The sequence below is a fragment of the Myotis myotis genome, unplaced genomic scaffold (assembly GCF_014108235.1).
Source record: "Myotis myotis isolate mMyoMyo1 unplaced genomic scaffold, mMyoMyo1.p scaffold_m19_p_19, whole genome shotgun sequence".
Lineage (NCBI taxonomy): Eukaryota > Metazoa > Chordata > Mammalia > Chiroptera > Vespertilionidae > Myotis > Myotis myotis.
Window position 1 is genome coordinate 15,380,927 of NW_023416323.1, and position 25,547 is coordinate 15,406,473.

General features: G+C 43.1%; 1 protein-coding gene across 11 annotated transcripts in view; it reads left to right on the top strand.

Moving 5' to 3' along the window:
* The first annotated feature begins 163 nt into the window (after positions 1 to 163).
* ZCCHC14 (zinc finger CCHC-type containing 14) overlaps positions 164 to 25,547 on the top strand; it is a 69,065-nt gene continuing 43,681 nt past the window's right edge. For 6 of the 11 annotated variants that reach the window (XR_004973603.1, XR_004973604.1, XR_004973606.1 and 3 more), the window contains exon 1: positions 165 to 877. Coding sequence is in view for 7 of the 11 variants with exons in the window: in XM_036345744.1 (XP_036201637.1) it covers positions 314 to 877 (564 nt within the window). In the remaining 4 variants the exon portion in view is untranslated. Of the gene's footprint in view, positions 878 to 25,547 lie in introns of all 11 variants that reach the window. The other 5 variants (XM_036345746.1, XM_036345747.1, XM_036345748.1 and 2 more) reach the window with 1 other exon arrangement.

Below are 25,547 nucleotides of genomic sequence, written 5' to 3' on the forward strand. Positions count from 1 at the left end.
CGCCGCCGCCGCGCACCGGCCGCCGCTGGGGACGGGCGCGGGCCAAGAGCCCGCCCGTGAGCGGGGGGCCCGAGGCCGCTCGCCGCCCCCGGCCGCCCCGGCCGCCCCGGGCCCCCCAAGCGCCCCGCGCGCGCCCGCCCGCCGGCCGCTGGCGGGGGTCTCACCCGCGCCGCGCGCCCCCGGTCCGGCCCGCGGCGTCCACCCTCCTTCACCCGGCCCCGCCGCGCCTCCCGCTCGCTCCCGCCGCGCCCCGCGCCCCCGGCCCCGGGCTTCGGCCTCCGGCCCCGGGCGGCGGCGCGGCACGGGCGGCAGCATGGTGGAGAAGCGCTGCCCGCTGCAGAGGGACGGCGTGTACCGTTGGTTCTCGGAGCTGCCGTCGCCGCAGCGCGTGGAGTTCCTGTGCGGCCTGCTGGACCTGTGCATCCCGCTCGAGTTGCGCTTTCTCGGCTCCTGCCTCGAGGACCTGGCGCGCAAGGACTACCACTCGCTGCGCGACTCCGAGATCAAGGCCAACAACCCCGCCGACCTGGGCAGCCTCACCAACCTGACCGACGAGGTGGTGCGCAGCAAGCTGCTGGTGTCGCTGGCGCTCCTGGGCTCGGAGCAGCGCGAGGCGGCTGGCGTGCTCTACCGCACGCTCACGCACATCGACTCCATCATCCACAACTACGGGCTGCAGCTCAACGAGGGCCGTACGGGCGATGAGTTCCTGCTGCTCTTCACCATGGCCTCCAACCACCCGGCCTTCAGCTTTCACCAGAAGCAGGTGCTGCGCCAGGAGCTCACGCAGATTCAGAGCAGCCTGAGCGGCGGCGGCGGCGGCGGCGGGGGCCACGGGGGCAAGAGCGCGCTGCCCACCTGCCCGTCCTGCCACAAGGTGCGTGCCCACGCGGGAGGCGGGCCCGGCGCCCCCACCCTCACCGCAAGCCTCCAACCCGCTCCCCAAAACGCCCACCACCAAGCCTCCACCCCGAACGGAAAACACTCGCTCCCGAAGCTTTCACTTGAGATCCCAAACCCTCACCTGAACCCTAAACTCATACCTGCACCCCCAGGCTTCCATCCTGGTTCCGCAGCCGCCAACCAAGCTTTCACTCCGCGTTTGTATCCCAAGCCTCCACCCTGTACCCTATGCCCGCACTCCAAGCCCCTGCCGCCACTTCCACCCGCAAATCCTGCACCCCAAGACCGTCCCGTACCTCGCGCCCTTGAGGCTGTTGCACCCATCCATCTCGCCCGGGTTAGTCGGGGAAGTATGGGAGGACGCACTAACGGCTCCCTTAGAGGGACAGATAACCTCAGTCAGAGGTTGCGGCCTCAGTTACATGGTTTCTCCAAATCTGATGGTTATTACTAGAAAAGGAAGCCGTATGAGATAGAGAAGGCTCTAGGCCAGTGGTTCTCAACCTTCCTAATGCTGCGACCCTTTAATACAGTTCCTCATGTTGTGGTGACCCCCAACCATAAAATTATTTTCGTTGCTACTTCATAACTGTAATTGTGCTACTGTTATGAATCGTCATGTAAATATCTGATATGCAGGATGTATTTTCATTGTTACAAATTGAACATAATTAAAGCATAGTGATTAATCACAAAAACAATATGTAATTATGTATGTGTTTTCCGATGGTCTTAGGTGAAAGGGTCGTTTGGCTCCCGAAGGGGTCGCGACCCACAGGTTGAGAACCACTGCTCTAGGCCTTCGCAGACATTCGCGGGTGTCATGTGGCTCCCCAGGCCTGGTTGTGGGTTTCCCCTAAGTGGGCAGGTGTCGCCGCTGGAACGGGCAGGTGGGCAGGTGGGACCGCGGAGTGGGCACGCGTGTGTGAGCCCATGTATACATGTATTCGTGTGCTTGTGAGTGCATGTATAGCACTGATGAATGTGTATGCTTATGCATATGTGTGTATGAACTTATGAATGCACATCCGTATCTGTGTTTATGCTTGTGTTTAACACAGTTGCATGTGAGACAGTTATTTCTCAATGTGAAACAAATCCCAGGCTTGGAGCCCGAGCGTGTTGAGGGTATCAGTTCCCTAAGGAATGCTAGGTTAAGTTAAAGATCTCCAGTCTCCAAATTAAACAGGAAGGGTATCATGGTCATCCACTTAGAAATGTGAACTTTTGTCTAAATGTTTCAAAACTATGTAACCAACGTGTTTGGGGCTCAAACTTGGTTTTTTATGGCCCCTTGAGACCCAATGCCAAAATTGTGCCCCGAGGGGGAAAGAAGGATTTTCTATGACCAAGTGTGTTGTATTTAGATTACACACTGACTTTGGGAAGCAAGAGATTGCAGTCCAAGACCAGTACGTAGAATATCTTTCTTTGACAGTGCCTAAGCTCTTTTAAGTTAAATGTTTGATACTCTCTGGTTTGCTGCTGGTGTTTTAAGTTCTCTTTCAAACCTGAATTGTGGCTTTTCTTCTTTAATGTCTTCCTGTAGGAAGTGGTTGTGGTCCCTGCATTGGTTTTAATCTATGTCCTATCTTTTCTTGGTGACATTGATATCCGAGACCGTGGTTTTCTTTTTAAATGTGTGTTCAGATCCCACCCATATTGTGCACTGGGCAGAAAAATGTTATTCCGCTACGACAAAGGCTGGGTCCCAGGGAATGTGGTGGTCTGTAGGGAGTTCAATAAGCTTTGGGGTTCCAGTGGACTATCGCCTGTCCATGGGATTTCAGTCCCCTAAGGCCAGCTTCATGTGCTGTTAGTCTTCAGGTTAAATGCAACACTGAGAATGTCTATGGCCATGAGTCCAGTCTTGTTCAGCTCTTAAAGGGTGTCTTTTGTGTGTGCAGATGCATCATCACTTTATTAAAAGCAGAAGATAGTGGTCATTATTTTGGTGGGGAGTAAGCTAAAAGCTAGAACAAAAATGTCATTTATAATAGAGCCTTTCTGTCAAGCCAGAAATCTGTCAAGCCAGATGTGATGAAGGGGCTAATCTACCCCCCCACCCTTCCTATCCAAATGGGCACTGAATTGATCAACTATGTGACCTTGGCCAGCCAGAGTCCTCCCTCCTCCGGTGTTTCCCTATTGCAAGGCAAGTTACCTGCCTCATGGACTTGTTTGGAGGGTCACATGATGTCACATGTAAATTGCCCAGCAGATGTGCAGTGAGGGCTTCCTTCTGTCTTCTGGCTTTTTATAGAGGGATGCTAACTTGAGCAAGGCACATTGTTATAGAATAAAATGTTTGTCTCTCAGTGTTTTCAAAATTGATTTTTGGATAGTTACTTGGAGCTGACAGTTTTTTTGTTCACCCTTGGGAAATTGGAGAATTCTGCCTGTCCCTTATTAATGAGGTTATAAGCCAGCTGTGGGCAAACTACGGCCCTCGGGCCTTTGAAATGAATAAAACTAAAAAAAAAAAAGACCGTATCCTTTTATGTAATGATGTTTACTTTGAATTTATATTAGTTCACACAAACACTCCATCCATGCTTTTGTTCCGGTCCTCTGGTCCAGTTTAAGAACCCATTGTGGCCCTCGAGTCAAAAAGTTTGCCCACCCCTATTATAAGCCCTGGCCTGGTAGCTCAGTTGGCTAGAGTGTTGTCCCAATAAGCCAAGGTTTCGGGTTCAGTCCCAGTCAGGGCATATATAAGAATTAATCAATGAGTGCATAAATGAGTGGGACAACAAATTGATGTTTCTCTCTCAAAAAATCAATAAATAGAAATTTAAAAATAATGAGTAACCTTGGTGCCATTGCTTCCATATTTCCAAACAAATGGTATCTAGTTTTCTCTATATCCCCTATGCCACTCCTAAAGTAATTTCAGTCACATTCATTGAACTTTCTGTTCCTTTGCTGCTTTAAAATTAATGCCTGACATTGATAAACGCTTCTGTTGCTTGGAGTAGGCAACTTGTGAAATCTAGCCTTTAAGCATTTTGCTGCCTTTGTTTCTCTAAATCTAACATTTAGTGTAATCCTAGAAAAGCAGCCCCATTAAAGCTCTATTTGTATTTCTTTTGTAAGCTGTTTTAAGCTCTGAGCCTAGAGACTTTGTGTTTCTCTTTTAGAGATAAAGATTTTAACTGCTTCATTCTTTATCCTAAGGTAACACTTCTTTTAACTATATTTTTTGATATGTATAGGCATTATTTACATTTGCTTCTTCAAGCCTTTACTATGTTATTTCAAAATTCTTACTGCTCAGAGGACTTGTAGAAATTTAAAAGTGTAAGGAATGTAAAATAGACATTTTTACTTTCAGAAAGAAAAGAATTCTTAGCGGTAGAGCTGGTGATTGATTGCAGTAGCTTTACTACTGTACTCAGTAGCTGACAAGTGCTGTAGGCGTGCTGTTCCTTAAAGCACGATGGAAAATGGTGATAATGGTTGGTTTGGACTTAACACTACCTCTGTCTTTCCATTTTATGTAAATATAAAGCCATAGTTTTGGAAAAAGCTAGCCTTTGCGGTCTTTTCTCTATGTAAATGATAATGTGCTGTGATATATACTTACTTTTAAAAAATAACGGCTTTATTGAGATTTAACCCATATAACATAAAATTGACCCCTTTAGAGTGTACCGTTCATTGGTTTTCAGTACATTTAGAAAATTGTGCCCCCCCCCCCCACCTTTGTGTTTCAGAATCCTTGTTGTAGAGATCATACTGGAACTACTTACTGAGATTGATTTTTTTAAAGGAAGAATTGAAACAATGATTTTAAAGTGCTTAGTGCAGGAGTGTGGTGGGTAGTAGTCTTCCTTTGGGTTTCTTACCGTTTCCCAGCCATCTGGTTTCGTTCCCCTCTTGTTGCTTGTAGAACCTTATAGAGAGACTCTGTGTATTAACAAATAGATCACTGTTGTCTTACTCCCCACATGGTCTATGTCCCTTTTTCTTGGTAGTCTTTCCTGATGAGCATTCCTTGTCAGTTCATAGCGCAGCGGTTCTCAACCTGTGGGTCGCGACCCCTTTGGCGGTCGAACGACCCTTTCACAGGGGTCGCCTAAGACCATCCTGAATATCAGATATTTACATGACGATTCATAACAGTAGCAACATTACAGTTATGAAGTAGCAACGAAAATAATTTTGTGGTTGGGTCACAACATGAGGAACTGTATTTAAAGGGCCAGAAGGTTGAGAGCCACTGTCATAGTGCTTCTTCGTTGTACTAGTAGCTTATGGCTGCCCTGTACGAATGTGCGATTTAATCACTCCCTATTGATGGACGTTTTGTTCCCTCTTTACCATTACAGACAACTCAGTGTCTTTGACGTATTATGTATGTGTCATCTGCATACAACAAACAACATGCATGGCTTTCACATTTCAGTCAGTAAGTGTGTCTATAGAACAGAAACCTGGAAGTAGGATTGTTGCTGGGTGAAGTGGTCTGTACTGTAATTACTTTAGATATTGCTGAGATCATCTACCTTTTGGAATTCCCACAGCAATGTGATTGTCTGTTCCTATACCTTCAGCTAGTATGTAGAGTCAGCACCCCCTGATCCCTTCCCCAGATTTTTGCCATTTGGTTGGGTGAGAAGCACATCTCAGTGTAGTGTAATTTTATTTTATTTTTGGCAAGCTCTTCATAACCTCTGCCCATCTCTGTTGGATTGTTGATCTTTTCTTTATTGTTTTTTAGGAGTTCTTTAAGTTTCAAGGAAATTGTGCTTTTGTCTTTAGAAGTTGCAAATTTTTGTTTTCCAGGTTTTTTTCCTTTTCATTTGGACTTTACCATGCAGTTTTAAAAATATATACATATATATTTATCAGCCTGTATGGCTTCTGGGTTTTGTGTCATGAGAAATGCTTTATACATTATGCATTGCACATATTATTATACATATGCATTATACATTATACAGACATTCCCTGTGATTTCTTCTGGTATAGAACTTGTGTGGTTTCTCATTTTACATTTAACAGATCCGTCTGGAATTTATTATGGTGTAAGGTACAAAGCTAGATTTATATTTCCAGATGACAACCCATTTGCCCTAGTGTCATTTGTTGAATAATCCATCTTTTCCCTCCAAATTTGAAATAACTTTTATCATTTGCTGCATTTCCCATATATACTTGGGTTTGCTTCTAAACCAGCCGTGGGCAAACTACGGCCCGCTTGAAATGAATAAAACTAAAAAAAAAAAAAAAAAAAGACCGTACCCTTTTATGTAATGATGTTTACTTTGAATTTATATTAGTTCACACAAACACACCATCCATGCTTTTGTTCCGGCCCTCCGGTCCAGTTTAAGAACCCATTGTGGCCCTCCAGTCAAAAAGTTTGCCCACGCCCTGTTCTAGACTATATTTGGTTTCATTGATGTTTTTATCTGGATGACTAATTTGTCAGTTTCATTGGGTACTTTTCAGTTATCTGTTTTATCTCTCATTCGTTCTGTGGATTCTCCACACCTAGGTGAAATTCCTAGGAGACCGGGTATTTTTTTAAAAAACATATATGGCTGCAGAGGTGCCTCCCCCAGGGTCTGGCTTAACGGAGTCTGGACATGGCCTGGGCAGCCCACTGAGAGCCGTCATTAGTCCTCTGGCACCACTGATTTTTCTCCTGCTTCTGAGTATTTGCTTTCAGTTTTTCTTCTGCTTTTGTACCTTTTTGATGATGGCATTCCTCAGACTCCTCTCCTTCTTTCCCTTCTCTTTTTACTTTATAATGTCACTGATGAATCCAAAACCTGTATTCCAGCTTGGAGTTTCCAGGTAACTCAGTCTGTCCAAAGATGAGTTCCTCTGTCCCCATACTGGACCACTCTACCCTTGTCCCCAACCTTCCCAGCAAGAAGCCTATGCCTTTCATAGATAGTTTGCCTGCCTTCTTATCCCTCCAGCCACCTTGTTTCCAAGTCCTAAACATCCTTCTAGATTTGTTTTCCATCAACACAACCACAGCCCAGGTCACTGTTCTCCCTGTCTATCTGCCTGTCCTTCTCTCTCCTTCTCTTTCAACCTGTCCCCACCACAGTTAGCATGATGGTTGCACATATGGCACACTTCTGTGTAAGTGGACTTAGATGTTGGGCTATTTGCCAGGAAGCCAGGGAATAGATAAAATTAGTCTTCAGGGAACAAGCACAACCCTAGCCTCATGTAACTCCACTCTCCCCTGAGTCAAGAACGCATGCTGGAATGCAAGTGAGTGATGATCTCCTTTTAGAATTAAGCTGATGTCACTGTTTAAAGTTGACAAGAGAAAACTTTGTAGCTGCTCTATTTCATTTTTTAATTAAACTACTCAGAAACATTGGTACTTCAGCAATTTTTAAAAAATAACTGCACAGTCCTGGCTGGTTTTACTCGGTGGTTAGAGTGCCGGCCCATGGACCAAAGGGTGGTGAGTTCCATTCCCAGTCAAGGGCATGTACCTTGTCTCTCTCACTTCGCTGTTTCTCTTTTCACTCTCGCTCCTCCTCCTCCCTCCCTTCCTCTGTCTCTAGAAATCAATGGAAAAAATATCCTCAGGTGAGGATTAAAATGAAAGAAGGAACTTCGACATAACCTAACTTCTGACCTACTGTAGCACCTCGTAGTCTCCCTGACCTAAATAGATCTAGTCTACTATAACAACTAGTCTCCCTGGGCCCACTCTTAGCCTCTAACAACAGTTCCCACATTGTTACTGGAATGGCCTTGGTAAGGTGCCTGTAGGTTTCTTATTTTCTGGTATGCAGTTCTTAGCATGGTATTTTGTAGCCTTTGTGATGTATCCATTGCCTGTCTATATTCACCGCTTTCTATACTTGTAGTTCCTCGTATTCTACTTGTTTTACCTTTCTCCCGAGCCTTTACAGATGCTGTTCTCTTAGATGGGACACCAGATAGCTATCTGAGGCACCCCAGCCCTGACTTCTTGGCTCATATATACCAAGCCTTCTGTTGCTGCCTTCTGTCCTAGAACTTAGCATACTGTATTGTAATAGTTTTATTTAAATTTTCATCACTAAACTTTGACTTACCGGAGGGCAGAGCTTGTCTTTCTTTTTCAATCCCAGGGCTAGTGGTCCCTGCTACCCAATAGGGCTGTGTTCCGAGCATCTGTGAACACCTAATGGGTGGGAGGTATTGGTTGTTTATGAGAGGCCATCCGAATGAAAACAATTTTTCCCCTAGTGCTTTTTCTTTTTTTGTTTTGTTAATCCTCACCAGAGGATATTTTTTCCATTGATTTTTAGACAGAGTGGAAGGGAGAGGGAGAGGCAGAGAGAGAAACTTAGATGTGAAAGAGACACACAGATTGGTTGCCTCCTGCATGGGAATCGAACCTACAACAGAGGTACATGCCCCTGACCGTAATCAAACATGGGACCCTTCAGTCCATGGACCGATGCTCCAACCACTGAGATAACCGGCTGGGCCTCAGTGCTTTTTTCTAGGCCCTAGTAGTGATTCTTATTACCAACTCGGGCTTTTCCTTTATTTAACGGCCATTTCTCTGACGCATTTCATAGCTGTAGATTCTAGTGAATTTTTTGTTGTTAAACCTGAAGATATTTTTCCATTGACTTTTAGAGAGAGTGGAAGGGAGAGGGAGAGACAGAGAGAGAATCATCGATGTGAGAGAGACACTTTGACTGGTTGCCTCCCGCGCACACCTCGACCATGGCTGGCCTGCAACCGAGGAACATGCCCTTGACCGGAATCGAACCAGGAACCCTTCGGTCCAAGGGCTGAGGCTCTATTCACTGAGCCAAACCAGCTAGGGCAATGTGAATTTTAACATGGTATTTTACTTTCTTATTTTTCAAAAGCTGGCATGCAAAAGCTTTCATTGGGAGAAATTCTCTGAACATGATAGTTGGCTTTATGTTATCCCATGACAAAACCAAGTTTTATGGACAAGTACACAGAGAGCTGGGGAAGGGCATATGGTCTTCTGATGCTATAGTAGACTGTCTCCCTTACTATCAATGTGGGTTAGGGGTAGTGGTTGTAGTTCTAAAAGTAAGACTGTTGCCCTAACCGGTTTGGCTCAGTGGATAGAGCGTCGGCCTGCGGACTGAAAGGTCCCAGGTTTGATTCCGGTCAAGGGCATGTACCTTGGTTGCGGGCACATCCCCAGTAGGGAGTGTGCAGGAGGCAGCTGATCGATGTTTCTCTCTCATCGATGTTTCTAACTCTCTATCTCTCTCCCATCCTCTCTGTAGGAGATCAATAAAATATATTTTTTTAAAAATAAAATAAAAAATAAGACTGTTTTTAATTTATTCCTTTAATGTGTAAAAAATTATAAATTTTGGTAAGCCTAGATATTTTAGTTTGCTATAGAATGGCAATACACTGAACAACTGTTAATCAACCCAATTAAAGTTTAGTTTATATTTCTTTTTATTTATTTATTTATTTTTTTTATTGCTTAAAGTATTACAAAGGGTATTACATATGTGTCCATTTTATCCCCCCGCCCTAGACAGTCCCCTAGCCTCCCCTATCCCCCAATGTCTTATGTCCACTGGTTATGCTTCTATGCATGCATACAAGTCCTTTAGTTGATCTCTTACCCCCCTACCTCCTGCCCATAGTTTATATTTCTTTAACACTTTTATAAACTGTGACATCAGATTAACTCTAAGAAGGGAGCATTATAGAGTTATCTCCTAATTATTTGGGACTTTTACATAAAAGCTTCAGTATATTTATTAGGAAGAAATTGTTATATTTTTGGGTTTCTTACTGATTCACAGTCAATCTAATTAAAACATGTATATGTAGGAACTGCTTCTGGAAATATTAAAGTCTTGAGTAGAAAAAATAACTTTGAAAAAGGAAGAAAACCTGTGGGGAAGAGAAACAATCCCCTTCTCTCTATTGAACATTTTAATAATATGTAAAAGTTTGGGAATAATGCTAACTACCTAGCTATAATAAAGTTAATAAAATTGATGAGTTACTTTGCATGTACCCAGTATTGAAGTTGTGTGAGAAGCACTGTGTGATGTGTGTACTCTACCTGCACACAATTAAGTATCAGAATACTACTCCCAACTTACGTATTACCTGTGGAAGAATGGATTCTTGTGACTCCAGCTTCCTGATTATTTTCTTTTATGGGGACTGTTGCAAGATGTGGTGTTTCTGAGAACAATTACTTGTGTGGGATTTTTTTTCTTTATTTTAAAGACTGGGTATGAAGCTCATGAACCAGTGTGCTATTAATATTTGTATTGGGGAGGCTAATTTAGCAATCAAAATGATTTTTTCTTTTAGAATAAATAATAAAGTACAAAACAGGTAGTCAAAAAGAGGGAATGATGCCAATGATAGATAACATTGCAAATATTTACTATGTGCAAGGCACTGCTCTAAGTGCTTCGAATGTATTTATTCAATCCTCATAACAACTCAGTGAGTGAGGTTCTATTTTTGTCCCTGTCTTTTAGCAGTGACAGAACAGACACAGAGAGGTTAAGTAAGTAATTTGCCAAAGGTGACATTTATAAGTGGCTATTTTTATTATGTGAAGCCAAAATTACATTTAAAAATATTTTTTTCTACGTCATCAAAAGTGAGAGGAGAAACCTTAAGAATATGAAATGAGAAGAAAAAGGGAGGCTGAAATTGTGTGTCACTTGTAGCAGTAGGAAGTGTGACGTCATTCACAGCTTTTGTTTGCACTGCTAGTGCCCAGCTACCACTGGGCCTGCTGCTGATTTCTTGTTTCAAATCTACTCTTTATAACATAAATTAATCTCCCTACCCCCCCACCACCAATTGTTCATTTTTATTCTTTCAATGACCTTTAGTTGATAATCCTCAGTACTAAGCTCTCTATTTTTTTTAAATTTGAAGTTAAAACAAATTTTGTGAAATACATATATTTTAAATGTACCATTTGAGTTTTGGTAAATGCATAAACCTGCGTAACCAAACCACTATCAAGATACAGAACATTATTGTTACCCCAGAAAATTGCCTCATGCCATTTTCTGGTCAGTTCCCACTTTCACCACCACCAACTCCCCACTTCCCAACCCTCTACCTTTTCTCTATTTTTTTCTTCTGTTCTAGTTTCCCCCCACCATTGATTAGTTTTGCCTATTCAAGCACTTCATTGAAGTGGAATCATAGAATTTTGTTCTAGCTACTGGCTTGCCTTCTCTCTTGATGTATTTCACCTAAAATGTAAGAATCTTAACAATTGTATTGTAACCACTTACCTTCTCTGTCCTTCATGTTATGTTTATCATATGTATTCTGCATATGCTATAAACCCCATAGTATATTATTTCTTGCTTTAATATGAATGCAATTTTTTTAAAATTAAGGAGAAAGGTAATTTTTTATTTTTGCCCTTATATTTACCATTCCCAGTGCTTTTCATACCTCCCTTAAGACCCAGTTTGTTACCATATTCCTTCAGTCTGGAAAACTTTTTCAGCACTTTTTGGAGTGCAGGTCTGTTGGCAAGAAATTCTCTTAATTTTCTTTTTATCAAAAAACTAGAGGCCCAGTGCACGAAATTCATGCACGGGGGAGGAGGGTCCCTCAGCCCGGCCCTGCACCCTCTCCAAATCGGGACCCCTTGGGGGATGTCTGACTGCCAGTTCGGACATCCCTCTCACAATCTGGGACCACTGGCTCCTAACTGCTCGCCTGCCTGATCGCCCCTAACCACCTCTGCCTGCTAGCCTGGTGCCCCTAAATGCTCCCCTGCATGCCTGATTGCCCCTAACCACCTCTGCCTGCCAGCCTGATCGCCCCTAACTGCTTCTGCCTGCCAGCCTGATTGCCCCCTAACTGCTCCCCCACTGCTGACCTGATCACCCCTAACCACCTCTGCCTCAGCCCCCGTCACCGTGGCTTTGTCCAGAAGTATGTCTGGAAGATGTCTAATTAGCATATTACCCTTTTATTAGTATAGACTAGAGGCCCGGTGCATGACATTCATGCACTAGGGGATTCCTCAGCTCGGCCTGTGCCTTCTCACAGTCTGGGACCCCTCAGGGGATGTCTGCCTGCCGGCTTAGGGACCCCCAGTGCACAGATGTCGGGGAGCGGGCCTAAGCTGGTAGGCAGACATCCCCTGAGGGGTCTTTAGCGCTGCCATGGAGGCAGGAGAGGCTCCCGCCACCACCGCTGCACTTGCCAGGTATGAGCTGGCTTTTGGTTGCTCCTTAGTGCTGCCTCGGGGGCAGGAGAGGCTCCTGCCACTGCTGCTGCACTCACCAGCTGTGAGCCCAGCTTCTGGCTGAGCAGCACTCCCCCGTGGGAGCGCACTGACCACCAGGGGACAGCTCCATTGAGCGTCTGCCCCCTGGTGGTCAGTGTGCATCATAGAGACCGGTCGTTCTATCGTTCAGTCTATTTGCGTATTAGGGTTTTATTATATAGGATGGTGGTCAGTGCGCATCATAGAGACCGGTCGTTCCATCATTTAGGCTATTTGCGTATTAGGGTTTTATTATATAGAACTAGAGGGCCAGTGCATGAAATTCTTGCACGGGGGCGGGGTCCCTCAGCCTGGCCTGCACCCTCTCTAATCTGAGACCCCTCGGGAAATGTCCGACTGCCTCTCGCAATCCGGGACCTCTGGCTCCTAACCGTTTGCCTGCCTGCCTGCCTGCCTGATCGCCCGTAACTGCTCCCCTGCTGGCCTGATTGCCTCTAACCACCTCTGCCTTGCTTTGCACCCGAGACCCAGGATTCCCTCCTCCAGCTGGTCGCAGGCACCCGGGACCTGGGCTTCCCTCTCTCTGGTCAGCTGCAGGCACCCAGGCCCCAGGCCGGCTTTGCCCAGACTGGCTGCAGCCACAGGCGCCCGGGACCACGGGGCATACAGCTTGTCCTTATCCCAGGCTGCAGGCGCTGGCGCCCAGGACCACGGGACAGGTGTCTTGTCCCTCTCCTGGGTCGCAGGCACAGGCGCAGCCGCTGGTGCCCAGGACCACGGGGTGTGCGGCTTGTTTCTCTCCTGGGCCATAGCCTGGCTGGTCCCCATTCCTCTCTCCCTAGTGTTGAGTGTCTGAGCCATAGCTCATTTGTGCCTGGCTGGTCCCCATTCCTCTCTCCCCCAGAGTGTCTGAGCCGTGACGGCATGAGGGTGTGATGACCATTTGCATATTAGCTCTTTACTATATAGGATAGACTAGAGGCCTGATGCATGAAATTTGTGCAAGAGTAGGCCTTCCTTCCCCCGGCTGCTGGCACCGGCTTCCCTCTGGGACCCGGGCTTCCCTCCAGCCGCTGGCAGGCACCTGGGACCCAGGCTTCCCCTGCAGCCCTGACTTCGTCCAGAAGGTCATCCAGAAGGACGTCTGGTCTAATTAGCGTATTATGCTTTTATTGTAGATAGATGTTTTGCTTCTGCCTTGTTAAAAGGTTTTTAGGATTCTGTGTTTTCAGTTTTTTTTTTCAGCTGGAGTCCCAGAAGGAAAGGGATATTGGGACAGGAAAAACTATGGAGAAATTACTTCTTAAATTAGTTAAAGAAGTTGTGACACTGTCTTCTGGCCATCATTTGTTTTGCTGTTCTGCTGTATCCAAAATGCTGTTTTTCTCTGACTGGTTTCAAGATTGTCTCTGTGTCTTGGTATTGGAGCAGCTTGACTATGATGTGTTCAAGTGTTGTGTGTGTGTGTGTTTAATTGCCTTTGAATTTGTTGGTCAACAAATCATATAGGTCTCAGGTACACAGTTCCACAACATACCACCTTTATATTGCACTGTATGCTCACCATACCAAGTTGAATCTCCTTCCATCATCATTTATACCCCCTTTACCAAGTGGTGGTGTTTTTAATTTATCTTGTTCAATGTTCTCTGAACTTAATGGATTTGTTAACTTTGTCTCTTTCCAAATTTGGGGAAATTTCATCCATAATTTCTCCAGACTCCAGCTGCAGGTATATTAAACCTTTTGATATTATTCCACAGGTCCTGGAAGCTTTGTTCATTTCTCCCCCTCAAATCTTTCTTTGTTTTTCAGAGTGGATACTTTCTGTTGATCTGTATTGAAATTCATTGTCTTTTCTTAATTGCACACTGTTCAGGGGATTTTTTTTCAGAAATAATTTTTCATCTTAGAATTTCCATTTTAATTTTTTTTTAAATTATTATTTTAAGGCATTTTTAAGAGCAGTTTTAGGTTTACACAAAGATTAAACATTAAAATCACCTGAAGTCCACAATTTACATTAGAGTTTACTTTCAGTGTTGAACATTCTGTGGGTCTGGACAAATGTGTAAGGACATGTATCCACTATAGTATCCTACACTGTATTTTCACTGTCCTTAAAACCCCCTGCTCTGCTTATTTACCCTGCCCCTTCCCCAACCCCATGCAGTCACTGATCTTTTTAGTGTCTCCATAGTGTTGTCTTTTCCAGAATGTGACATAGAGTCACATAGTGTGTGTAGCCTTTCACATCAGCTTTTTTCACCTGGTAGTATGCATTTAAGGTTCCTCCATGTCTTCATACCTCATTTCTTTTTATCACTGATAATACTACATATCACTGGATAATGTGTGCACTCTGGACGTGCACAGTTCATTATCCATTCACCTATTGAAGGACATCTTGGTTCTTTCCTGAATTTCCTTTTTAGAATCATTTGTGTCCTTCTGGTTTGTACATTGTGAGCATGTTTTCCTTTCTGGAGCTTCCTTATGACAGCCACTTAATATTTGAGCTTCCTTATACTAGCCACTTAATACTTCCTGTGATTCCAGCATGTGACTCATTTTGTGCTTGGTCTCCCTTTTTTCTTTGTATGGGTCATGTTTTAATTTGTTTACTGGTACATGTCTAGTAATTACAGAGTACTTCTTGGATTTTGTGAATGAGACATTGCAGAAACTCTGGATTTTGTTATGTCCTCCTGAAGAGTATTGATGATGATTTGTTTGTTTAGCTGGCAGTAAATATGGCTGGACTGCAACTCTGGGACTCTCTTCCCTGTGTTGATCAGCAGCTGCAATCTCTGTTCAGTTGTTTGGTCTTAGCTTGGCTTCTTGGAGCCTGCCCCAGGCAAGCCTGTTTCAGGGCTCTCAGAGATGTGGGCAGAATTTGTATGCAGAACTTGGTGTTCCCCTTCCCAGGTGCTCTCCTTTCTTGGGTTTCCCCCTCATTTTCCAGCCACAGTAATCTACCAGAATTCTGATCTCCAGTTTTTCAAGTCAGTAAGATTGAGGTTCTGTCTGAGCTTCAGCTGTTCCTTTTTCCTCATGGGACTGGGCCTGCAGAATATGAAATTCACCCAGTGCAAATCTCTTTTTCCAAGTGTAGACCTCCCTCTTATTTCTGCCTGCTTTTGGTTGTGTTCACTTTATTATTTTTTATACTTTGTCCAGAGTTTATAGTTATCTGCATGAAGGTTGGTCTGACTATTCAACCATTATTGAAAGTAGGATCATCTGCATTTAATATCATCCACGTGTTATATAAATATTGAACATGTGTTCCAGGAAGGATTAATTCTCTCATGAAGTGTAGCTGTGAAGGAGGGTTTTACATAGACTGTTACATTTGTCATTATAAAGATTAAGGTCCTGTGTAGAGGAGAAGAAATGACCTGGCCTAAATTAGAGGGTTGTTTGGAGAATGTGAGAATGATTTTAATGTTCTGGAACTTTGTAGGTGCTAAATAACTGAACGGAGAATCAGGTGTGTGGATGAACTTGCAGAAGTGTGAAAGGACAGGTTTGGGCTCTCTTTTACTTGTAATTGTGGAATTCATTTGAGCAAATACCACTTACCTGTTGAATGCAGACTGGTTATATATGCTAAAGGAGGTAAATCTTACATTTCTTGACCTCAAAGTCTTTTCTTTCTGTTCATTCCAGTTGAACCTTTTCTGGCCTGATTTTTCCCTACATAGCTGGCCATAAAAGAGATTTGGTTTCCTACTCTGAGCAGCTTTGCCTTGCTTATAATAGGCATCCAGTCAAGACTCATTGAATGGAATTTGTGGCTCCTATAGAAATAAAACCCAAGGGCCTATTTCACTGATACTTTCTGGACCTTTGATGCTTCCCACACATTTCTAGTTTATTTCAGTGCCTGATCTTCCCCTGGTGGTTCCCTGAATGTTCTGCAACTGAATTTATATCATGACTAGTACCCCACAGGGATCAGGAAGCAACCATTTTAAAGTGCTAACTGCTTTGAATGGTTCATCTCAGGCAATTGAATATTATATTGGGAACTGAAATGGTCATTATAGCGTAGTTTACTTATTATGATTAGACACTGAGCCAGTTTCTCAAAGAAAATGCCAATATTTAAACATATTTCTGGCAGGAAAAGTAACCTACACAAATGCCTCATCTGCCTTCCTTTTGGATGTGACCTTCACAGGATGAAATTCTACCTGAGATTATGTGGTGGAGAAGCAACTGCAGCCTCTGCATCTGAACTTGTTTTCACTGTTCACCATTTAAAATTCTTTAAAATATATTTTTATTGATTTCAGAGAGAAAGGGGGAGAGAGAGGGAACGAGAGAGAGAGAGAGAGAGAGAGAGAGAGAGAGAGAGAGAGAGAGAAAGAGAGAGGTGAAAACAAAAATGATGAGAGAGAATCATTGATCAGCTGCCTCCTGCATGCCCCACTCTGGGGATCGAGCCTGCAACCTGGGCTTGTGCCCTGACCTGGAATTGAACCGTGACCTCATGGTTCATAGATCGATATTCAACCATTGAGCACACGACCAGACACTGTAAGTCATTTTTGATATTACATGGTCACATAATTTAAGGTTTTCTTGAATGGGGAGGGATTATCTTCCTGAATGTGTTTTATATTCAAACACAGTGTTGCCTTCAGAGTTTATTTAGGTTGGACTGTTTGTTCCCATATGGCTGTGCCTTTTAAATGTCTTTTAAAAATTGTGCCTTTTAAACTCCTTTTAAAAATCCATCTGTATGTTTGCTTGCTGTCACTTGTGGCTTCTTATTGCTAACATTGTACCTTTTTCCAGCAACCTTTAATTTCTTTAGGTCCCTTTCCCCACACTTTAAATTTACTGCCTACTATTTGCTCTGCTTTAGGAGACTACACCTAAGCCTGTTGGAATTGTTTAAAGCTCTGAACGAGGGGCTGGGTAGTGTGGCTATTCAGACAAAAGCCTTTCTTGCTGTATCCTGCCCCTCAGTTGTGTCATCAACCCCGGATAACTGTGACTGTTTATTGAGCACCTGCCATGTGACAGGCTCTGTAAACTTTCCAGGGACTAGACACTTTAATCCTGTAACAAATGTAGGAAGTTGACTAAGATTGTGTTTTAACGCCATTTTTTTTTAATATATTTTATTGATTTTTTACAGAGAGGAAGGGAGAGAGATTGAGAGCTAGAAACATCGATGAGAGAGAAACATCGATCAGCTGCCTCCTGCACATCTCCCACCGGGGATATGCCCGCAACCCAGGTACATGCCCTTGACCGGAATCGAACCTGGGACCTTTCAGTCCGCAGGCCGACGCTCTATCCACTGAGCCAAACCGGTTTTGGCATTAACGCCATTTTATAGGTTTGCATAGCTTAGGAAGAATTGTCTTTAGTCAACCCAGGACTTTTGCCTCAAATCTATGTTGCTCTGTACTGCAGTCTTCTGAGCAGTAATTCTGGACCCTTCCAGAGCTATTTGTACCAGGACACAATGCCCCTCCCCAGGTTTTGGTTTAATTGGCTTGCTTTGGGTTGTCCTGGAATCTGAATTTCTAAAAGCTTCAGATGTGCATAATTAGGGTTGTGAATTTCTAGTAGAAGCTGCACTATTCTGCAGGCTGCTTGTGGAAGAACTTTGCTTTATAGTCACATTGCTGGAGCTCAGCTAGTTAAGTCCTTCTTACCTTTTGCTGAGATTTTTGAGCAGTACTGTTTCTGTTTTCTTTTTCTGCATGGGGAGTTCTAGGGTAAGAAATTTTAAATGGAATGTTTTCACATGGAAAACGGATTTTGGTTAGCATTGGCTTTCACTTGGCCTAAGTCAGCAAATAGCTTTCACTATTAAACTATTTTCTTGTTCTGGTTTTGAGAGACACATAATTACTATTTTAATAAAATGCTTACAAATCACTATTCTTTTTATTTTATGTATTTTCCCCCATTGAGTTAAAAGTATTTAACAGATGTTATTTTTCTTGTGTAGAGATGGGTTACTTGGAAAACAAATTGAAAATAAATGACTGTCTGTAAACACTTTGGAGTTCATATTTTTACATAAGGGTACCTGGCCCTGTTGCCCCCTTGGCACTCATAAGCTTTAGCCAGGAAGGTCTTTCCACTCAGCTCTTCTTGCCCTTTCTGTTCCTGTGCCTGAAAGGCCTTTCCTGCAGGCCACTTGGTTTGGCTGGCTCCTTTTCCAGTTAGACTTCAACTCTGTTATTGTTTGTGGACCACCAGAAATCATGGTTCCCCCCACCCCTTATTTTCTTTGAAATTATTTGTTCTCCCATGGGGCCAGCATCTTCACATCTTGTGGGTGCTGCTCAGCACCTCCCAACAGCCTCTTATAGCACCCAGCTTGGTAGGGAGATGGTGGACAAGTTTTTCTAAATTCTCATAGTGATGTTCCTCACAGAAAAATTGGAAAACAAAGATTTTTAAATCTCCAGCCATAATAAATACTATTAATATTTTGGTGCATTTTCTTTTTTTTCCCAGTGCCTGTTTGTGTATATACACAATTGACATATTATAAATTCTACCTTGTTCCAAAACAGACTCATAGAAACAGACCAAAGGGATGATTACCAGATGGAAGAAAAAAGTGAAAGGGAATATAGTCAATAATATTGTGATAAGTGATATGATTTGCATCTTTGACAGATGATTACTAGACAGAAGTGATCATATTGTAAAGTATAAAACTGTCAAACCACTATATTGTACACCTGAAATTAATATAATATTGTATACCAACTGTGCTTAATTTTTAAAAAGTAAATAAAAATAAATGACCCAGAAAAAAATTCTACTTTGTTTCACTTATCTAAGTGTGAGCATTCCCCATGTCTTAGGTTTTCTGAAATGATTTAAAAGGCTGCATAATATTTCATCACGTGGATGTAAATTTATTTAAGTATTAATCTTGTTGGGCATTTATGCTCATGTTTATTTTTGCTCTTCTAAAGCTAAGAAGATTCTCCTTGCACACAAACCTCTGTATCACTGATTATATTCTTAGCATAGATGCCTCCCAGCAGAATTAGTGGAACCAAAGGTACAGATGTAATGCAAGTTTGTTACATGTGCCTAATTGCTGTCAGGACAGTTGCACTTGGTAGTTGAGAATGACATTGCTCCCCTCTTAACATTTTATGAGCACTGACTTGTAAGACATTTTGTCTAACTGTAGTTCAAATAATCAAATCTTTAAGTAAGCTGTTGCATGCTAGTTTTAGAATAGGTGATTACTTGTCATGGTAGGGTTTTGTTTTTAGGTATGTGTTTTTTATTAGAGCAGAAGGGAGAGGGGAGGAGAGAGAGAAATACCGAGGTGGGAGCAAAACATCCATCTGTTGCCTCCTGCAAACCCCGTACCAGTGATGGAGTCCACAACTCAGGCATGTACCCTGATTGGAAATCAAACCTTTCCATGCACAAGACAACACCTAACTAACTGAGCCACACCAGCCAGGGCATGGTAAGAGTCCATTTTTAAGTGTAGTGTCAATTTAGAAGAAAAGATACCCTCTTCCCCCAACCCAGATTACGGGGAAGGGGACATCCAAACAGATGTTTGTAGCTCTCCTTGGATTGAATCTGCACCAACTCATAAACCTCTGTAGCTATATGGCTGCTCCTTACTGACCAGATAACCTTGGAGAAATTATGGATGAGCGTCAGTCCTTATTGTTAAAGTGGAGGTAATGATTACTGTAACCATCACATAGATGCATGTATGTATAAGCATATTGGATAAATGATACAAAAACGATACAAAGTGTGGTTATAATCCTAGTATTTGTCATTATTTTATTCTCCATGTCTCTTATAAAGTGAAGTGTTCACATCTTAGGCATTCAGTGTGCACCCTACTTTTTAAATTTAACTCATTTCTTAGCCTTTTCATGTCTCTGTCCCTTTTGTGTAAAGCTGCCTAGTATTCCAAGCTGAGATGTGTAATTTTCTTTAACCAGTCCCATATTAATGGCATTTAATTGTTTCCAGAATTTTGTTAGTACATACATCTCTATAGTGGAAACCTTGTATAGATGTCTTTTGACTATGTTTGGGTGTATCTGAGGGTAGATTTTGGAACTTTTAACTTCATGTGTGAGGGGAAGGCACACCATTGCCTTTGTGTAGGCATTCCCAAGAACTATTATCTTGTCAACAGATGAGCTGTCCTGCTGCCTGCCTGTTGCATCCCCTTCAGTTTCTTTTATTATTACTGATCACCCATATAATTTCAGTGCAGCTAAGACATTGAAACTTTGGGTTCTCAAGTGATTAAGCATTGCTTTACCAGGTTTTCCTTAAAACCTCTTCTACATTTACATGTTGAACATTTGAGTGCACACTGCATGCCTTGCCCTCTGCTGGGCATTGTGAGGGCACATATGTAAAGGGTAAATTTTGCAGTCCATCTTCAAGAACCTAGTGGGTAAGGAAAACAAATGTGCATATACTTCATTTGGAGTTACACATTGCATTTGTCTTAGAGGGATTGTATTGGGGGGATGAGAAGGCGGCCTCCTTTAGACCTCCAATTTGGGGGGACTTTAGCGGAGTTCTGCTTAGAAAGGAAGTTGCTTTTGCCTTAGAAGTCCTAAGGTTTATAATAGAGAAAAGGAATTGGGTGAGGGTAGAGTTTTTCAACTTCAGCACTGTCGAGGTTTTGGTCAAATAATTGTTTGGGGGCCTGCCCAGTGTACTGTAGGATGTTTAGCAGCATCCATGACCTTCACCCACTAGATGCGAGTAGAGTCCTGCCCCTAGTTACAACAACCAAAAATGTCTCCAGACATGGCCATATCCACCATTAAAACTGTGAAGTCACAAGCACTGTTAATTTCTGCCTGTTTCATAATGGCAGCAAATGCTGCATTTCCAGTTAGAAGCTAGCAAAATTACAACAGTGATCTTTACTGTGGCCTCTAGGAGTATTAGGATTAGTGGAAAATAAGACTATAATAAAATAAGAATAGAAATCCAGAGGAGTTCTAAAAATTAGATAAAGGAGTTCAAACTTGCAGTAGATGGTAGAGAACTACTTTTAGGCATCAAAAAGACACAATTTCTCCCCCTCCCACCCTCCACCCCCAAACTCTAAAGTGACTGTGAGGATTTTCCTATTAGGGCTCTTTTTTTAAAATCCTCACCCGAGGATATTTTTTTCAATTGATTTTTTTCAGAGAGAATGGAAAGGACGGGAGGGGGAGAGAGAGAGAGAGAGAGAAACATTGATGTGAGAGACACATCAATTGGTTGCCTCCCACAGGTGCCCCCACCAGGCCCAAGGATCGGACCTGCAACCCAGGTATATGCCCTTGATTGGGAATCAAACCCAAGACCCTTTGGTGCGCAGGCTGACACTCTATCCACTGAGCCATACTGGCCAGGGCCAGGGCTTGTATTTATAAGACAGTGCTTATGTTAATACTATTCAGGTGAGAGAGAAAAAAAAGTAAGGAGAGGGCACTGATGGTTGGATTGCTTTTTAATATGGTGGTCTCTTGGCACTTTGGTCCAGAAGGGAACACCTGTCATCCATCAGTGCCCTGATCTGAGGGCACCCTGGCAGATCAGCTTGTCTGCTAGCCCAGTGCCCAACCCCATCGACAGCTTGCTGGCCAACTTTGCCATTGCCCTCACTCCCTCAGAGGCCATGGGGAAGATCACAGCTTTACTTCCACTAGACTAACTAGAAATGTAGCATATGCTGCCGTTATGAAAACAGGAAGAAACCCACAGTGGTGTTAACAGTGCTTGTGACTTGTTACCAGGAGAAAGCAGATGTTTTCATATTGCAGTGGATGAGGCATCTTAAGATATCCTCTATGCTCATCATACTGCAGATTACATGACACCTGCTTGCTAAGTGTATTAAAGAAGTTTGTCATTTTGCCCGGCCAATGTGGCTTGTTGGTTGAGTATCAACCTAGGAACCAGGAAGTCACAGTTTGATTCCCAGTCAGGGCGCACACCCGGTTGCAGGCTCGATCTCCAATAGGGGGCGTGCAGGAGGCAGATGATCAATGATACTCTCTCATTGATGTTTCTATCTCTCCCTCCCTCTCCCTTCCTCTCTGAAATTAAAAAAAAAAAATGTTTTTAATTGTCTTTTAAGATCTTAACTGTTTTTAGTGTAATTGGCTTTATTTGCAATCCTGTGTATTTTATGCACTTAATACATATTTCTGGGAAGGGTTAGTAGGCTTCATCAAACAGCTATAGGTTTTTTGTTTTGTTTTTCACAAGGAAAGTTAAAAACTCTTACTCTGGTGCTTACTGCCATTTTTGGAGCCATTTCAAATGCCTGTTAGTAGTGTGAAGTAAGACTTTTGGAGACCCATGGCTCCAGTTAGCTTATCTGTATTTTGGGGTTCTTCAGTTCCACTACATGTTAGCATGCCCCATTTGAATGACTTTGATCGTTAACAAAATAGATTTTTAATAATTAAAGCTCTTCTAAAAATTGTGGTTCTGTTCCATAAATATATTTTTTAGTATTTTTATTGATTTCAGAGAGGAAGGGAAAGGGAGAGAGAGTAAACAAAAGTATAAATATCTGAGGGAGAGAAGTAGCAAGAGTCAAATGCTGTTCAACATGTGTCCCTTCTCTAGGCTAATGGTTTATACAGTTTGTCATCTTCATACCTTACCCTTGGAAGGAATCTTTGAGTTCATCTGATCTAATTCTCTATACATCATTGGATTCCATTTTACATTTTGACTAAAAAGAGGTTGTGAAGCCCTGGCCAGGTAGCCCAGTTGGTTAGAGCATCGTCCCAATATGCCGAGGTTTCAGGTTCAGTCTGTGGTCAGGGTACATAGAATCAGCCAATGAATGCATCTGTAAGGAGAACAACAAATCAGTGTATGTAAGTATGTATGTATGTATGCATGCATGCATCTATCTCCCTGCCTCCCTCTCAAGTCAATTAAAAAAAAAAAGTGGGTATTCTGATTATGGCAAGTTCCTTTATCTTGAAATAACTCTTGCAACATTGACACCCTTAGGAGCTGGTTAGAAACATAGAATCTCATGCACCACCCCAGGCCTTCTGAATCAGAACCTGCATTTTAATAAGATCTGAAGGCAATTTGCACATTAAAGTTTGGAACCAGAGGCCTACTCTCCATTTAAAGAGCTGTAACAATTAGATGGCGAGCTGTCTCAGAACTGCGTGTGAGCTGTAAGTCCAGGTGGAGGGACTGTATAGCTCATTACTGTCTACCTAGGTATGTGGGGAATGTCAGACCAAAATCACCTCCCTGGCAGAACCACAGAATAGAGTATGTACCTTGTGACTGCTAGCACACTTCAGAGTCAGACTTCATTCATGGCCTAAGCTTTGTCAGTCCTTTATTACAGCGGCCGCCTACCTTTCGGACCTCACAGACCACCAGTGGTCCGCGGACCACCGGTCGGCGACCGCTGCTTTATTAGACCTGATGAGATACTCCGATGATTGTGTAGATGATTGTGTATTGCTTTGAAATAGAGGTGGGTTTTTTATTAGATTAATCCTGAATTTCATTAAAATTTAGTAGGTACAGTCATATATTTTACAGGTGTGTATTAAGTGCCTATTTTGTGCCAGGGACTGTTTGAAGTACAGAGGATGCAGCAGTGAACAAAACAAGACAAAAAGTCTCTGCCTTACTGAGCTTCAAGAAGTCCTGGCTAAGGTGACATTCAAGTGTAGATGTGATGGCAATGAGGAGCCATTCCAGGCAGAGGGCACAGCCAAGGCGAAGGCCTCTAGGCAGAACCTGGCTGCCGAGTTTCCCCTTGGTGGCTACAGTGGATTGAGGGGAGGAGAGAAGTGGGAGATGTCAGAGAGACAACAGGAGCCAGGCCCTCGTAGCTCCTAGGAGAGGCTGACTGTAAAGGTGCAAAGAATGCTTAGCTAGTGCAGGCGTGCATACTGAGTGTTCATTTAGATACAAAGCAAGGGGCTTATGTGAAAAAGGGCTTTGAACTTACTGGAAAACATTTATCAAGGTTGAGTTGGGGCTCTGTCTTTGGAGAGCATTTTCTCATTACCTTCCTTGCAGTAGCAGAAGGCAACATTTGGAACTGATCTTCATTCTTATGCACATCAAGCTGATGACTGGAGCTCTGCTGTGAGGGTGAGTCAGAGAGCATCTGAGTTGAGCATAGGTCACATGGGCAAATTAACTTAACCAAAAATAACCCCCAAAACAGCATTTCTGGGAAATGCAAGGGAAGACAGCTTTCAATGTAAACAAAGGAGCAAAGTAAAGATAAAGGCTGTGTGAAAAAGTGAACATTTGGAAAACTAAGAAGAAATTCTTGTAGGGGGGGTGGTGGGGAACAGGGGTGGGGAATACCGAGGAATACAAATTTCCTTTCTAGTAGTTATAATTTTAAAGAGTTTTCTTTCATGTATTTATATCAGATGCAATGCATCCATTTTAAAATCTTAACTTTCCCTGTAGCATGGCAGTTGGACCTACACCCTTTAGCTTTTCCTATTAATCCACAGAAGGAGCTTCCTGTTCTCTCTGGGTTTCCCCTTGATGGTGCTGAGAATTGTCCAGATGATGGGTACAGTAAAAACTTGGACGTGGGGCTATCAGTGACTCACACCCTGGCTGCAATTAGAATCATGTGGAGAGTTTAATGCATACAACAAAAGAAAACTGCAACCAGTGTCCCGTCTCCACTTCAGAAATTCTGATTCAATTGGGGTGTGTGGGACTTGGTGTTGATGTGTGTTCTTCTAATGCCTCGGGGTTCCTCAGGCAGCCAGAGTTGAAAACCATCCTTTCAGTCCAGCTCTCCTTATTTCACGAGCTGTGTTCTGGCCACAACATTGAATGTAGAGCATTCTCCCGCACTCACCTGTCGCCTCCCTCACCCCTCCTCCCTGTAGGCTGAGAGTTGGGAGGCTGGTTTTCTCTTTGTGGCTGTTGGGGATGTTTCAGCTTGGGCAAGTGGTGTGTGTATAGAATGTGGTGTGCGAGCTCAAGGCAGGAGAGGTTTGTCACTAATCCAGACAACTCGGCCTCTTCTTAGGGCCAGGAGTTAGAATTACTTACCAGGGTAGCTAAGAGAACAATGGGGTTCATATGAGTCAGGCTAAATAGGAAGGAATCTGCTGTGGTTATGTTTATTATATACTAGTAGATATGAATGTCAGCCTCCTGAGTTGTTTCCCATAGTAATATTTACTATTGGAACTAAAAATCTTGCTTTTTGAGTAATTACTTATGCCTAATAGTTCTATTAGTAGGAAAGAAATTCATTTCTGGAATATTCTGACCATTGGATGATTAAAAAAGCACACAGCTTTGCCACACCTAAGGAAACAGTTCGGTTTAGTTAAATTATCTAAGTGATTTAAAATTTTAACTGTCTTGATAACTAATATCCTGGTAATATTATTTAAAAAATTGACTTTTGGTGGGA